The following is a 14,002-nucleotide window of genomic DNA, read 5'->3' as shown; positions in this document are numbered from 1 at the left end:
AGCAAGGAGACTGCGGCCATACTTCTATGCTCACAAGGTATGCGTCTTAACCGATCTGCCTCTTCGGCAAGTTTTGACCAAGCCAGAAGCATCAGGCAGAATCGCCAAATGGGCCATAGAGCTGGGAGAACACTCAATCGAGTACCTACCTCGGAAAGCCATCAAGGGACAAGCCTTGGCAGATTTTCTTGCAGAGGCCAAGTTCGATCAAGCAATCCCTGTCATTGCCGAACAGAAAAAGTCTGCCAATGCCGAACTAGCACAGCCCTTGGAATCCGAAGTAGAGCCGCCAGACTGCTGGAGCGGATTCGTAGATGGAGCTTCAAACAAGATGGGAAGTGGAGCTGGTATTTTGCTCGTCGCTCCCGACGGACACGAGGTAACCTACTCACTTCGGTTCCTATTCCCCACTACTAATAATGAAGCCGAGTACGAAGCCCTCCTTGCCGGACTCCAGTTAGCGCAAAGTCTGCTCGTCAAATCTCTCAAAGTCCATTGTGATTCACAAGTCATAGTAAATCACATGTTGGGTACAAGTGAAGCTCGTGACGAGAGAATGAAGAAGTATTTGGACAAAGCGCAAAGCATCAGCCGAAGTTTCTCCTATTTTCGGATAATCCGCGTTCCCAGAGCGGAAAATAGCCGAGCAGATACTTTAAGTAAGTTGGCCTCAGATCCGAGCTCAAAGGCGGAAGAATTAATGCATCGAAGCATTGATGAAGCCGAGGTACATTCAGTATCCAGCTCGCCGAACTGGATGACGCCGATCTTGCAGTATCTGGATCAAGGACAATTGCCCGAGGATAAGAGAGAAGCTCGGAAGATCGCGTGCCGAGCACTTCGGTACGAACTTCATGAAGGAGTCCTCTTTAGAAAGTCTTACCTCCAGCCGTTATTGCGGTGCGTAGGACCAGAAGAGACGGACTACATCCTCAGAGAAGTTCATGAAGGATCGTGCGGCAGCCACATCGGAGCTAGAGCTTTAGCTAAAAAAGTTCTAAGATGGGGATATTATTGGCCAACCTTGGTACAAGAAGCAGTGCAGCTCGTCAAGACATGCCCGAAGTGCCAAATCCATGCAAATATCCCAAGGATGCCGCATACCGATCTATCCACTATGCAAAGTCCTTGGCCTTTCATGCAATGGGGCATAGACATAGTGGGACCACTTCCTCAAGCTCCTCGGCAAATGAAATTCCTAATCGTTGCCGTGGACTACTTTACGAAGTGGGTGGAAGCTGAACCATTAGCTACGATAACGAGCTCGAAGGCATTGGATTTCGTCTGGAAGAACATAGTGTGCCGATTTGGCATACCCCACATCCTCAACTCGGATAACGGGACTCAGTTCACCGACAAGACGTTCAAGAATTGGTGCCAAGAGCTGAATATTCAACAGCGGTTCACTTCGGTCTCTCATCCACAAGCAAACGGACAAACGGAGGTAACAAATCGTATCCTGGTGAAGGGGTTAAAAGCTCGGTTAGAACAAGCCAAAGGACAATGGGTAGAAAATCTCCCTCAAGTCCTATGGTCCTACCGAACTACACCCACAACCTCCAACGGTGAAACTCCGTACAGTCTGGTATACGGCACTGAAGCCGTAATTCCGGTGGAGATCGGCGTACCCAGTCCCCGAACTCTAAATTTCTCCTCAGAAATGAACGACGACGGACTGAGAGCCGAGCTAGATCTTGCCGAAGAAAGAAGAGAATTGGCATGCATAAAAGCAGCCAAGTACAAGGAGCAAGTAGCCCGGTATTACAACCAAAGGGTGAAGAAGCTGCAATTTCAAGTAGGAGATCTCGTCCTGAGAAACAACGAAGTAAGCCGAGCAGAAAAGCTGGGCAAGCTCGAACCCACATGGGAAGGTCCGTATCGGGTATCAGAAGTCCTCGGCAAAGGGTCTTACAAATTGGCTCACATGTCAGGAGAACAGGTACCCCCGAACATGGCACATTTCCAACCTCAAAAAGTTCCATTTGTAAGAGACAGTCCGGTCAGTCAGTCTTGAGTCCTGTTTGCTCAATGTGCTTTATTTGGTGTACTTGGTCTTTATTTGTCTCTGTGCGTTTTGTTTGTGTGTTTTGTCTGTCTCTGTGCGTGTCGTCTCTTACAAATGTTACTGAGGTATCTTGTTCTTCGAAGGCTGATCCCCTTCTTAGAACATATACAAGCTAAACAATTATGAGTCAAAGCTTCTACAGAAGATACAAGACCACAATTCAGCTTAAACAAGCAGTTCGTCTGAAACGAGCTGCAACAAGCCCACGATTGTGCGTCAAAGCTTCTAAAGAGGATACAAGACCACAATTCAGCTTAAACAAGCAGTTCGTCTGAAACGAGCTGCAACAAGCCCACGATTGTGCGTCAAAGCTTCTAAAGAGGATACAAGACCACAATTCAGCTTAAACAAGCACTTCGTCTGAAACGAACTGCAACAAAAGTCCAATTCTCGCGATAAAACTTGCCTGAATTAGGACTAGGGAAAGTCCGATCCACGCGATAAAACTCGCCGAATTAGGACAAGGGAAAGTCCGATCCCCAAATTAGGACAAGGGAAAGTCCGATCCCCAAATTAGGACAACGGAAAGTCCGATCCGAGCGATAAAACTCGCCAAATTAGGACACAAACCAAGTCCGGTCAAAGAAGAGTTCACTTCATGAGACCGTGGACAAACATCAACTTACCCCATACTTTTATCCAGAATGCCGAAGTGATTCACTTCACTTTTCGGAGGGGGTAGTGATGGAGTACGTACTAAACAAGCCCAACAGCAGTAAAGCCCAAGACAGAGTATCAGTTCGGCATGACTAAAGAGTATCAGTCCGGCGTGACTAAAGAGTTCAGTTCGGCACAACCAAAGAGTTCGGCCCCAGCCTACAGCTCGGTGAAAGCCAACTCATCAAGCTCTGCTCTCAGGTCGGCATCAAGCTCTACTCTCAGATCGGCAAAAGCTGCTCGGCAATAATTCAGCAGTTCGGTCTCAGTATTCGACCGAACTAGGAGATAGTGGACTCATGCAGGATTTCCACCTCCACTACACCGACGATCTATTTAGTGGTGTCAAGCAGTCATTAACTCATGCAGGATAGTGGACCCATGCAAGGTCGCCACGATCTCCACGACATCCACTACCTAATAAATGCTGCATGCCACGATCTTGGTTCACTGTATAAATAGAACCTAGGTCAGATAGATAAGGTCTCTTTTTCTTCTTCTGTTAAATTCTAAAAAGCTCTCTAGAGAGAATATCATAAAGCAGGCCAGTGTTGTAAGCTGTAATTCGCAGATCAAGCAATACAAACCTGCCCCCATTTCTCCCCGTGGACGTAGATTTACCTCAGTAAATCGAACCACGTAAAATCTCTGTGTTGATCTTCATTTATTTCCTGCATTTACAAACATCAAAAATTCGCCGCTTCATCAAACAGCAGATTCTAAATACAGGGATTTTGGTGCGCCGTTGCTGCAAGTTCTTCACACATCGGCGTCATAGTCGAAGCCAAAGGCAGTTCGAAAAGATAGAAATCACGCTTCAACACTCTTCAAATTTGAATGTGATGAGCAAAAATCAGAATATTTGCACCAAAAAAGCCCATAATCTTAAAATGATGTACAGTTCTACGTCAGCACCAACGGAAACATGGTTTCAACTTCACAAATGTGTTTGATCATCTGTAAAATCTTTTTCGTTCTTACCTTATTAAATATCTCAAAGAAAGTGTCAGTGGGCCGAAATGGAAACTGCAGAACTCCATTCAAGTCAGAGCTGGAAAAATACGGTATTTAAGCAAGTTCTGGACCAGTTGGGAGCGCATCATAACCGTCGTGCTGTGACACAGTCATGTTGTTCTTGACAGGAATGCACTTCAAGACTACTGCGATAGGCATGCCCACAGAGCCCAATGCAATACTGATTAGCCACAGCTGCCAATTCAATGGTACGGTGCTGGCAAACGCGCCCAGAAACTCGACTATGATTACTTGGAAGACTACTGTGGCCGCAATGATTCCCAAGAATATCCAGTTACCAAACAGCCCGTGGAAGATGTTGATCTTCTCAATCTCGCGACTGTTGATCTCGTTGAACACCTGGATGCATACAGGAAAGATGAATTCATAATTCTGAAATTTTTACAGTGTGAAGAAAATGGAGAAACAATTACCTGACAGAAGACGAAGGTGTTGAAGATGAAGGTATTGAGCACTTCAGTGGCATTAGAGCCCGTGAGCCCCAATATTTGCTTCCCGATGAAATTGAGGACAAGCAGAATAGCTAACTGATAGATGCTCTGACCAAAGATATTCCTCCACATAGTCCTCGTTATGAAGCTTTCGTTTCTTTGTACTGGTGGTCTCTGCATCAGGCCGTCGTTTGGAAGCTCGGTAGCCAGTGCAAGTGCACCAAGAGTGTCCATTATTAGGTTCACCCACAGCAACTGCACAGCTGTGAGGGGAGCTGATCCTGAAGGGACAAGAAAAGAAAAGCAGTGTTGTGTCTCATTTCATGGAAAGTAAGTGCTCGAGCTTAGGAGAAAATGAGGATGCAGAGTGAAAAAAGTTACCTGACACACAAGCAGATATGAAGTTGATCAAGAGAGCAACAATGTTGACAGTCAGCTGGAATTGAACGAATTTCTGAATATTGATGTACACTGAGCGTCCCCATTTTGCAACATTTACAATAGTTGAGAAATTGTCATCTAGCACAATCACATCTGCACTTTCTTTTGCAACCTGGTTAAATTGTTCGATGGGTGATTATAGGTTCTATCCATGAACTTGGACATTTAAAATAGTTTTGCCATCAGTCAGCATCCATATGTCAAAAGATGTTCACATGCTATTCACCATAAGAAAATTTTGCATGCCTTTTGATTGTTCTGGGGTTGAGCTTGGAAACAAATGTTTTTGAAAAAAGTGATGCATTAGAAAGAAAATATTGGTAACATGAATGTGTTGGATTATATTCTGGGAGAATGAATAGGAAATGGATTCTTAGAGAAGAAGAAATATAGAAATGCATGGGACTGTGTTCAGTACTTAAAACAGTCATCTGTAGGAAACATAATATAATCAGACCTCTGTTCCTGCGATGCCCATAGCAAGTCCAATGTCTGCCTCATGCATAGCTGGAGCATCATTTGTCCCATCGCCTGTAACTGCAACGACCTCTCCTAGTTCATTTCTTGATGTCTTCACTAGAGTATGCTTGTCTGTTGGTGAGGACCGTGCCATTACCTAATCACAATATATCGGCACTTTAAATCATGATTTTGAAATAGTGGAGTATCTGCATGTATATACTAGTATTTGTAATCCACCTTTAGTTTTGGTATTAGTTCCTTCATCTGGTTGATACTTAGAGAACGAAACTCCGGACCTTCTATAGCAAGATCACCGTCTTTAAGAATACCACACTCTCTAGCAATAGCTTTAGCTGTATTAATATTATCACCAGTAACCATGCGCACAGCAATGCCAGCATCTAAACAGGTCTTAACTGCTTCCTTCACACCAGGTCGAACCGGATCCTTGATTCCCACTATTGCAATCAATGTATAGTCACTCTCAGGGATACTATCCTCGGGAGAACCATAGTCAATATCTTTAAAAGCTAAGCAGAGTGTGCGTAAAGCTTCATTAGCAAACCCATTGATGATATCCGAGATAGAGCTTACTTGCTCTTCTGACAACTCGACAACCTCCCCATCAGCATTAATTACCCTGCTGCATGCTTTTAGTATAATCTCTGAAGCACCTTTGCAGAAAGCTCGGGTCTTGCCATCTGGAAGTGACACAAGAACAGACATCTTTTTCTTTTCAGAATTAAAAGGTTCAACCTTCAATATCTTACAGACTTTGCGTTGCTCCTTGAAATCACCTAAAAGCAATCCGTATTCTAGAATCGCTGACTCCGTTGGTGTACCCAGAATTGACCTCTTTCCATCTTTATCATTGACAACCTCAGCTCCTGTGTTGTTAAATACTCCTTGCAAGAGAACAGAAAACACTTGTTCTGATATATAGCTATCTAATGCATCCTTGTGTCCACTGGCATCAACCTCATTTGATTTTCCAGAGAGCCATATTTTACTGACAACCATGTGGTTTGTGGTTAATGTACCTGTTTTATCAGTACAAATGCACGTAGCAGAACCCATTGTTTCACATGCTGACAAATGCCTTACTAGTGCCTTCTCCTTCATTAATTGCTTCATCGCGAAGGCAAGACTAAGTGTAACCGCAAGGGGCAATCCCTCAGGAACAGCAACAACGATAATGGTCACTGCAGTAGCGAAGTAGTTCAAAAGCAAGAGAGCATCACTAGAGCCCCATTGGCTAATTTCACCGCGAAGTCCCTTCTCAATCAAAAACCTGACAGTCAGGACTAGGAAAGTCAAAACAGCAAAGCAAAGTCCAATTTTACCAATAATTGTCGCAACACCATTCAGCTTGACCTGCAGAGGGGTCTCATCATCTCCACACTCACTTAGAGTTTCCATCAACTTTCCCCATTCAGTTCTCATTCCAACTGTAGTCACCAACATTTTACCAGACCCATCTTGAACTTTTGTTCCTGCAAGAAGAAATGGTCTTTTTTCGTATATGTTTATGGGCACACTTTCACCAGTCAAACTTGACTGATCAATCAACAAGTTAAACCCGGATATGAAAATTCCATCAGCTGGAACCTGGTCTCCAATGGACAGAATAACAATATCTCCAACAACCAAATCATATATGGAGACTTTCTGTCGAACTCCATCCCTAGTGACATTGATAAATATCTTCTTTTTCTCCTTATCCAACTCTTTGAACTGTAATGATTGCTTATAATCACTAATTGCAGTAACCATGACCACAAGAAGTATGCTGAGGATAATTCCCAGACCATCATATGTACCCTTTGGCCAACCTTCAGTAGCAAGACCTACTCCAATAGACACCACAGCGCAAACAATAAGTATAATTAGTGTCAAGTCATGCAAAGCCTCCCATACAAACACCCAAAAACCTTTAGAAGGTTTCTCAGTGTAGCGATTGGCACCATATATACTTTGCCTTGCGGGCACATCACTTGAGTTCACTCCTTTTTCTAGAGAAACATTCAATCTATCAGCAAGTCCATCAATGCCTTTGAGTTTAGTTAAAGTCTTAATGTCATAAGAAGCAACAAGTGATCCAAGCTTATCAGGGTGTATTTTAAACCTCGCAAGCCTAGCTTCTTCCGGAAGCCCATTTTGGATATCCTTTTCTATTTCTTCTTCCACTGGTTCAGGGTGAGTTCTCTTAAAATGTGCACCTACAGAGAAAGAAGACAGATGTCAGAAAACTAAGAGCAGTATGCTAAATCATAATCAAACATTGAGTATTGTAACTGGCAAACCAACAGGAGCAGAAGCATTACCGTTAAGAAACCTGAGGGCAGCCGTTAGAGCAAGGAAAGAAATACGAATCTTTTCCTGGTTAAAATAAAGAAAAGTTGCACCATCAGATATAGAATGGGCCATGAAGGTAATTAAGATGATGCAACTTAGGGAAACATATAAAACTATCATGAACATATATTAACCAAGACTCAAGGGCCATGATACACTAGAACCACATCCGAGCCAATCAATATCATCACTAGAAAAAGAATGAATATCAGAAGATTCAGAACACAGAATTTGTCCAGTCAAGGCTGGGTTTGTAGATTTTAACTATGTGAAATACACTGATGTATCTACCATTAATCTATACCAAATTTACAAGAGTATGTGTGCTTAGGTTAATATCAACCAAACACTGGCCCCATATTTAACTCAAGACTAATAAGTGTTGACCATTAATAAACTTGAGAAAACGTGAATTAAATGGAAGAAAAAGTTATAATTGAGTACATAAACATATAAAGAACCTTGTCAGCATACGTTCAAATAGACATGTGTGCACGCAGAATTATTTATTAGTGTTTATTTACTCAAATATTAACTTTTGACTTACATTTCCTAAATTTTACCAAAAGGATCATGAAACTAGCCCATGTGCAATGTCAGCATGACCCCTCACAGTCACAGCAACCAGTCCCATTATAAATTTCTATGACCCACATACTAGTTCAGAATTAATTTTGTGTAGGCCCTCAGTTAAACATCTCATAATCCATTAGACTCCAGTGGTCGATGAATAAATGCAAGTGAAATAAAAGGCATTGTTGTTAGCTGGGTCAATTCCATGTAAAAGACCTTTAGCCGACTAAGCTGAAATAATTTCCGAAAAGCAACACTAGAAACCGTCATGATTGTAAAGACAAACAACCATTCCCGAAAGCCATTGGTCATGCAAAGGCTGCTAAATGGCTATTCCCTCCCTCTCTTTTATGCGGTGAAATTAGTTTGCGATTTTCAAGTAGAAATAACAGCAAAAACGCAGAAAAATGTGATTTGTCTTCATAGAATAAATCTTAAGTATTCAAGAGAAACATATTGAGTTGTTAGTGTTTACTAAGTTTTTAAAGCTACAGAATACAGTAGTAGTAAGATGGACCAGCAAAATACTATAAACATGATTTATTAAGGAGAAGTGGACATCAATTAAAATAAAGAGAGCACATAGTTTTAAGGCAGCATTAGACGATACTCATACTATAATATTCTTTTAAAAGTATATGAGAATATTCTTTTTATTCCAGAAGATAAACAGATTTGAAAGCGGAAGGGATCAGCTAAGGCATAAGCTAATCCACCATATAATACACTAATCAAAAATAAACATGTGGAATTTATTTATAAAATTAAATAAAAGACTACCTTCATATCTTCACTCATTAGTCATTACTCTCTCCCTCCCTACACTGCAACTCCTTTGTCTTTAAGAGAAAGAAACACCGATTTCCCTCTCTTATCTCTCTGTTCGCACACAGACGCGCATGTGTTTGTGAGTGATTACTGCTGAAGCTTGGCATTCTAAGTTAGGAAATTCAAAATTATAGCAATCTCATTCACTTTACAGATACCCCTCTCACCAATCCCCCTCATCCGCCGTATCCTACCACCAATTTCACCCCCAATCAGTTCTCCGCCGCCGCTCAACACTCCCAGCCCCAATGCCTGGACAATTCCTCCTTCATCTCGCAGCGCTCCTACGGATTCTCCTCCGCAGAGGAAGCCGCAGCCGAACGCCGCCGCCGCAAGCGCAGGCTCCGGATCGAGCCGCCTCTCTACGCCCTCCGCCTCAATCCTCAATCCCCTCCTCCCTCCGCCGCCGACGCCGCCGACAGAGCCCGCCTCCCCGATTCGACCTCAGCTCTCGTCGGCCCCCGCCTCAACCTCCACAACCGCGTCCAGTCTCTCATCCGCGTGTTTCTTCCTCTTAAAGAAAAAGGAGTTGCAGTGTAGGAGTAATGACTAAATAAATTCCACATGTTTATTTTTTATTAGTGTATTATATGGTGGATTAGCTTATGCCTCAGCTGATCCCTTCCGATTTGCAAGATCAAAATCCCGTTTAAAATTTCGGGAAATGGAAAATTAGATCTGATATACCCTTGGCAACGAAACCCTACACTCTACACTCTACAGTAATACAGATCTGTGGTCCTTTACAAGTAGAAGGAAACAAAGAGATAAGTTCTTCTTTTTCGCTTTATGAAACACATCCAATAAATTAACTTAACAATTGCAACCAAATTACTATAATAAATCATGATTCTTTTACGCAATCAATCGCTTTGCTTTGCCTGCAAAAAAACTCATCTTTCTGAAGATATTCGGGAATCTCAATTTTCACAAAATAATATCTCTTCAAAAATTAAGCACATAACGCAACAAACAGTTTACGCCTTACAATCAGGAAAAATTGACGAAGTATCAAATGAAATTTTAAAAAAAATAAAATACTATCCCCAAAGAAAGGAAAATTTATGTTAAAATTAAACAAAACAAACATTTCATAAAGTGATGTAGTTGGGAAAACACAGAAGCATGAATATACGTACACTGAGTTTCTTGCGCAGCTCTTTGGCTTCGGATCGCTTCTCAAGATCTGCGGCGTACCTGAACCTTCTGCGGCGGTTCTTCACGAGCTTCCCGACGGCTTTCCGCCAATTTTTGAGCGCCTCGTCCGACCTATTCCTGTGGTCCAAATCGAACTCCGGTGGTATAAAATTGTCCATGAGAGGTTAGATTGGCCGGCTTTAGGGTTCCTCAATACGAATGTATACGCACACAGTAGTGGAGAAGTGAGATAAACAGAGTGATGATGAATGACGACGATCAGTGCGCTGATATAGCTCGTCTCTTTTATTGCTGCAAACTACTAAATCTTTTAGAGCATCCACGGTAAAAATAGCCGCCATATCCTAGCCACAAACTCCTCCTCCCACATCATCAGCCCTAAAAATCCTCTTGACACATCATCAAGAAAAACAAATAGCTCAGTCATAGCCTAGCAACATCACTCAAAATTATATAAAACAAATAATTAACAATCACACAACATACGGAATTAAATTTACGACACAGATACGGGAAAATTTAATAATACTATTAAAATTTTAAAAAGTACATTAATTTAAAAAAAGTATGATAAAATCAAAAAAGTACATTAATTAAAAAAAAGTACATTAATTAAAAAAATTCCCTCCTCGTCTCCGTCGCCACCGTCGTCGCCGCCGCCTCCACTCAAATCGTCACGCATGCTCACGAGCAATGCGTGAAGAAAACTCTTCTCCTCGGGGTCCATAGCCGCCCGCCATTCGGCTAACGTCTTGACCATCTGAGCGCGCGCGTTTGTTGACGCGCGAAGAATTTGAGATCCTCTATAGACTGGCCAAGGGGGATGCCGACTGGACCTCCTAGAACCCCCGACGAACCCCCTCGCCTCCCGTTGCGCCTGCTTTTGCCCAGCCGAGCGAGGTCGACGAGCGAACGAACAAGGGGTGGGGATCACCTGGGCCGTCTCGGGGAGGTCGTGGGAACCACCGCTGCTGCCGCTGAAATCACCGGTGTAGTTCAGTCGTTGCTTCTTCGGCCAGCCAGCGTCAACACCTGCTCGAAACTTCTCGGATTCGTTCAGCACCACAAAGCAGTTCCAATAGGTGAAATCCTTATACAACCCGGGCTGGGGGAAGGCTTTCTCCGCTATCCTCCTGCAGTCATCCTCCGTTTGGCCACTGCTCTGCATGCTGAGGGCGTTGGTGTACAAGCCCGAAAATTGGGAGACCGCAGCCCGGATTCGGTCCCACACCTTCCGGAAATCCTCCCCGGTGCGTGGCCTCCCCTCCGGGCAAAATGTCTTGTAGGCTACTGCTATTTTAGCCTACAAGTTGACGATCCTCTGATTGTTCGAAGTGAGGGGATCATCGCAAACACTCACCCACGCCTTGGACAGCGCGGCGTTCTCTGCATCCGTCCACCTCCTCCGTACCGAGCAGTCGTCCTCACCCGGCTGCGACGACTCGCCGACCCTCCTCCCCTTGCCCTTCTTCTTTGGGGCGCCACGACCCCGCACTGCTCCCCCGTTTGAACGGGAGTATCCGGAACTCCGAGAATATCAAACCCCAACTCCTCTAAGGAAAAAGTCTCAAATTGCGTGAACTGCGCTTCCGTTGGGGTTGATGTGTGCGAAGAAGCAGTCGAAAAACCAAAACTGGGGCGATAGACGTTTTCCTCCCCCGGCGTCCCCTGCGTTGCCGGTACCTCTCTTGTCGGGGGCTGCATCGCCGTCTCCCCCCCGGCATCATCTGCATACCGGGTTGCATCCCCGGTACCCCCTGCCATGCCGGCATACTCTCCCCAGCTGCCATCCCGAGCATATTCCCCCCGGCTGCCATACCGAGCATCATCCCCTACCACGGGTACCCTGGCATCGGACCCCATCCACCTCCCACGGGTACCGAGGGAGTTTGAGGCCCACTCGTCATTGGAGTACCTTCGTTGCTGTTCTCCATTTCGCGTTGTTGCTCTTGTACAGAAATTAAGATAGAGAGAAAACTCGTTAAAACAAGTGGTGCGAATGAAAATGACGTGCAAAGCGCGTATATATAGTGTTTCGAAAATTAATTTCGGAAAAAAAATCCGCTGGGTGATGCGCTCGGCGATCCGGACCCTGCAATGGCGCCCGTATATCGCCTAACTCTAGGAGATTTTTTTTTCGGAAAACCGTTAGGACGTTGCAATGGTTCGCCGAGCGCACCGCCTAGCGCCGGGGCTCGGCTAGGCGGTGCGCTAGGCGCCATTGTGGATGCTCTTAGGGTGTCCACTATAAGGCGGGCACCCCGATAGCCCCGCCCCAGTTTTTGTCCATAGCCCCAAAATTTTGTTTCCGCCACTATGATGGACACTTCCAATAGCCACCAAATTTTATAATCAATTTTTATTTTAAAATGTTTTTTGTTTCAATCAAGTATAATTAAAATCATCGCAATGTGAATAATTAGAAAACGAGGTAATTGGACCCGAATATTCGTTGTATTGCAAAAGGGTAAAATTATACAACGAATATTTAAAATAAAATACAACTAAAAACTCCGCCACTTTTCTACTCGGTGTCGGAGTCGGCTTCCTCGTCTTCTTCTTATTATTATTATTCTTCTTCTTCTTCTTCTTCTTCTTCTTCTTCTTCTTCTTCTTCTTCTCCTTCTTCTTCTTCTTCTCCTTCTTCTTCTTCTTCTCCTCCTTCTTCTTCTTCTTCTTCTTCTTCTTCTTCTTCTTCTTCTTCTTCTTCTTCTTCTTCTTCTTCTTCTCCTCCTCCTCCTCCTCCCTCGCTGCTGCCGGCCGCGGTTTCCCCAGGAGCATCATCAACCAACCCCAGCCGACTGTCAATCCGAGTGATGAGCCTCTTGTAGACGTTCCTGACGTACGGGTCAGATTCCGCTGCGTATTTGCTGCATACGTCTTGCAGTTGTTGCATCAACTGCACATCTATGTTATCTCTCAAGACCTCGTGGGGAGCTTGCACCATGTGCTGTGGGATTGGGACGGGTTGGGGGATGCGAGATCCAGAAGCGGCCGACGTTTGGCGGGAGGCACTTCTAGCCCCTCTGGCGCTGTGGATAGAGGCCTGTTGTCCCGGGGGCCGTCCTCGCCTAGTGTGTGTAGCGGCTGGCTCTTCGACTTGCTCGTCGGGCTGATCGAACGAGTGCGAGCCACTTCCGCTGCTATAGTCCCCGGCAAGGTTGTGCCTTGTACGCTTCGGCCCAGGAGCTGTGTTGACCTCTCGCGCCACGATGGACTTGAATTTCGGACAATCCGCGAGGACCAGATACTCCTCCCACAGGGTGAACTTCGGCCAGCCCTCCGTGTTGTATTGGCCCATCGACAGGGCCTTCACGTCTGTTTCGCTGCGGCCACTCTCAGCGTGTAGAAGGTTGTTCTGGTATATGGACGCGAACCGCTTGTTAGCCCGCAGAATCCTGCTCCACTTTTTTCGGAGCTGTTCTGGGTCACGCTTATCGGCGCCGTCGGGTTTGAACTCTTCGTACGCCATCATGACGGGCCTCCAAAAGCTCCCCTCGGGCTGATCGGTGCCCACCACGGGGTCCGATGTGATGGCATCCCACGCCCTCGCCACGGCAATGCTCTCCTATTTGGTGTAGAGCTTGCCCCGGTTCGCGCCACCGGTACCGCCGACGTTGGAGTCCTCGCCACCGCCACTGCCGACGCCGCTGCCCGAGCCCCGGCTACCGCCATTGCCGCCGCCACCGCCGCCCCCCGAGCCCCGGCTGCCGCCATTGCCGCCTCCGCCCTTACCTCTACCTCCTCCGCCCCTACCGCCCCGTTCTGTCGGCGTATCCGGGACGCCGGAACTGAGCAGACCCATCATAGTATCCAGCGCGTCTTGATCTGCTTCGGTGAAAAGAGATTGGCTGGATTGGAAAGGGGACTCCGAACGCGGCTGGTTAAGCGTGTCGAGGTTGGGTTTGTAATCTCCAAATGCGGAGCGACTCAGATTCCGCTGAATAGGTGCAGGCATTGGAGAAGACCTCCACGACTGAGATGGAGGTAGGTTTGG

The 14,002-nt window shown here is 45.3% G+C and overlaps 1 protein-coding gene across 1 annotated transcript; it reads right to left on the bottom strand.

The window, feature by feature from the left end:
- Positions 1-3,583: 3,583 nt before the first annotated feature.
- Positions 3,584-10,304, bottom strand: LOC121795171 (calcium-transporting ATPase 4, plasma membrane-type-like). The gene is made up of 7 exons (XM_042193623.1): positions 9,987-10,304; positions 7,416-7,470; positions 5,329-7,310; positions 5,087-5,245; positions 4,570-4,741; positions 4,171-4,469; positions 3,584-4,096 (listed from the first exon to the last, which is right to left on the bottom strand). Exons 1-7 carry the CDS (start codon positions 10,161-10,163, stop codon positions 3,791-3,793), a joined length of 3,150 nt encoding a protein of 1,049 aa, XP_042049557.1. The 5' UTR covers positions 10,164-10,304; the 3' UTR covers positions 3,584-3,790.
- Positions 10,305-14,002: the final 3,698 nt, after the last annotated feature.

This window comes from Salvia splendens, chromosome 3, assembly GCF_004379255.2.
Source record: "Salvia splendens isolate huo1 chromosome 3, SspV2, whole genome shotgun sequence".
Taxonomy (NCBI): Eukaryota; Viridiplantae; Streptophyta; class Magnoliopsida; order Lamiales; family Lamiaceae; genus Salvia; species Salvia splendens.
This window is presented reverse-complemented; position numbering and strand designations above follow the sequence as displayed.

Excerpts from the sequence above, each read along its gene's own strand:
- LOC121795171 (XM_042193623.1), bottom strand. The coding sequence starts at position 10,163 with ATGGACAATTTTATACCACCGGAGTTCGATTTGGACCACAGGAATAGG. Across the intron at positions 7,311-7,415 it reads TGCCCTCAGGTTTCTTAACG|GTGCACATTTTAAGAGAACT; the intron begins GTAATGCTTCTG and ends CTTTCTCTGTAG. Across the intron at positions 4,742-5,086 it reads TGGGCATCGCAGGAACAGAG|GTTGCAAAAGAAAGTGCAGA; the intron begins GTCTGATTATAT and ends CAATTTAACCAG.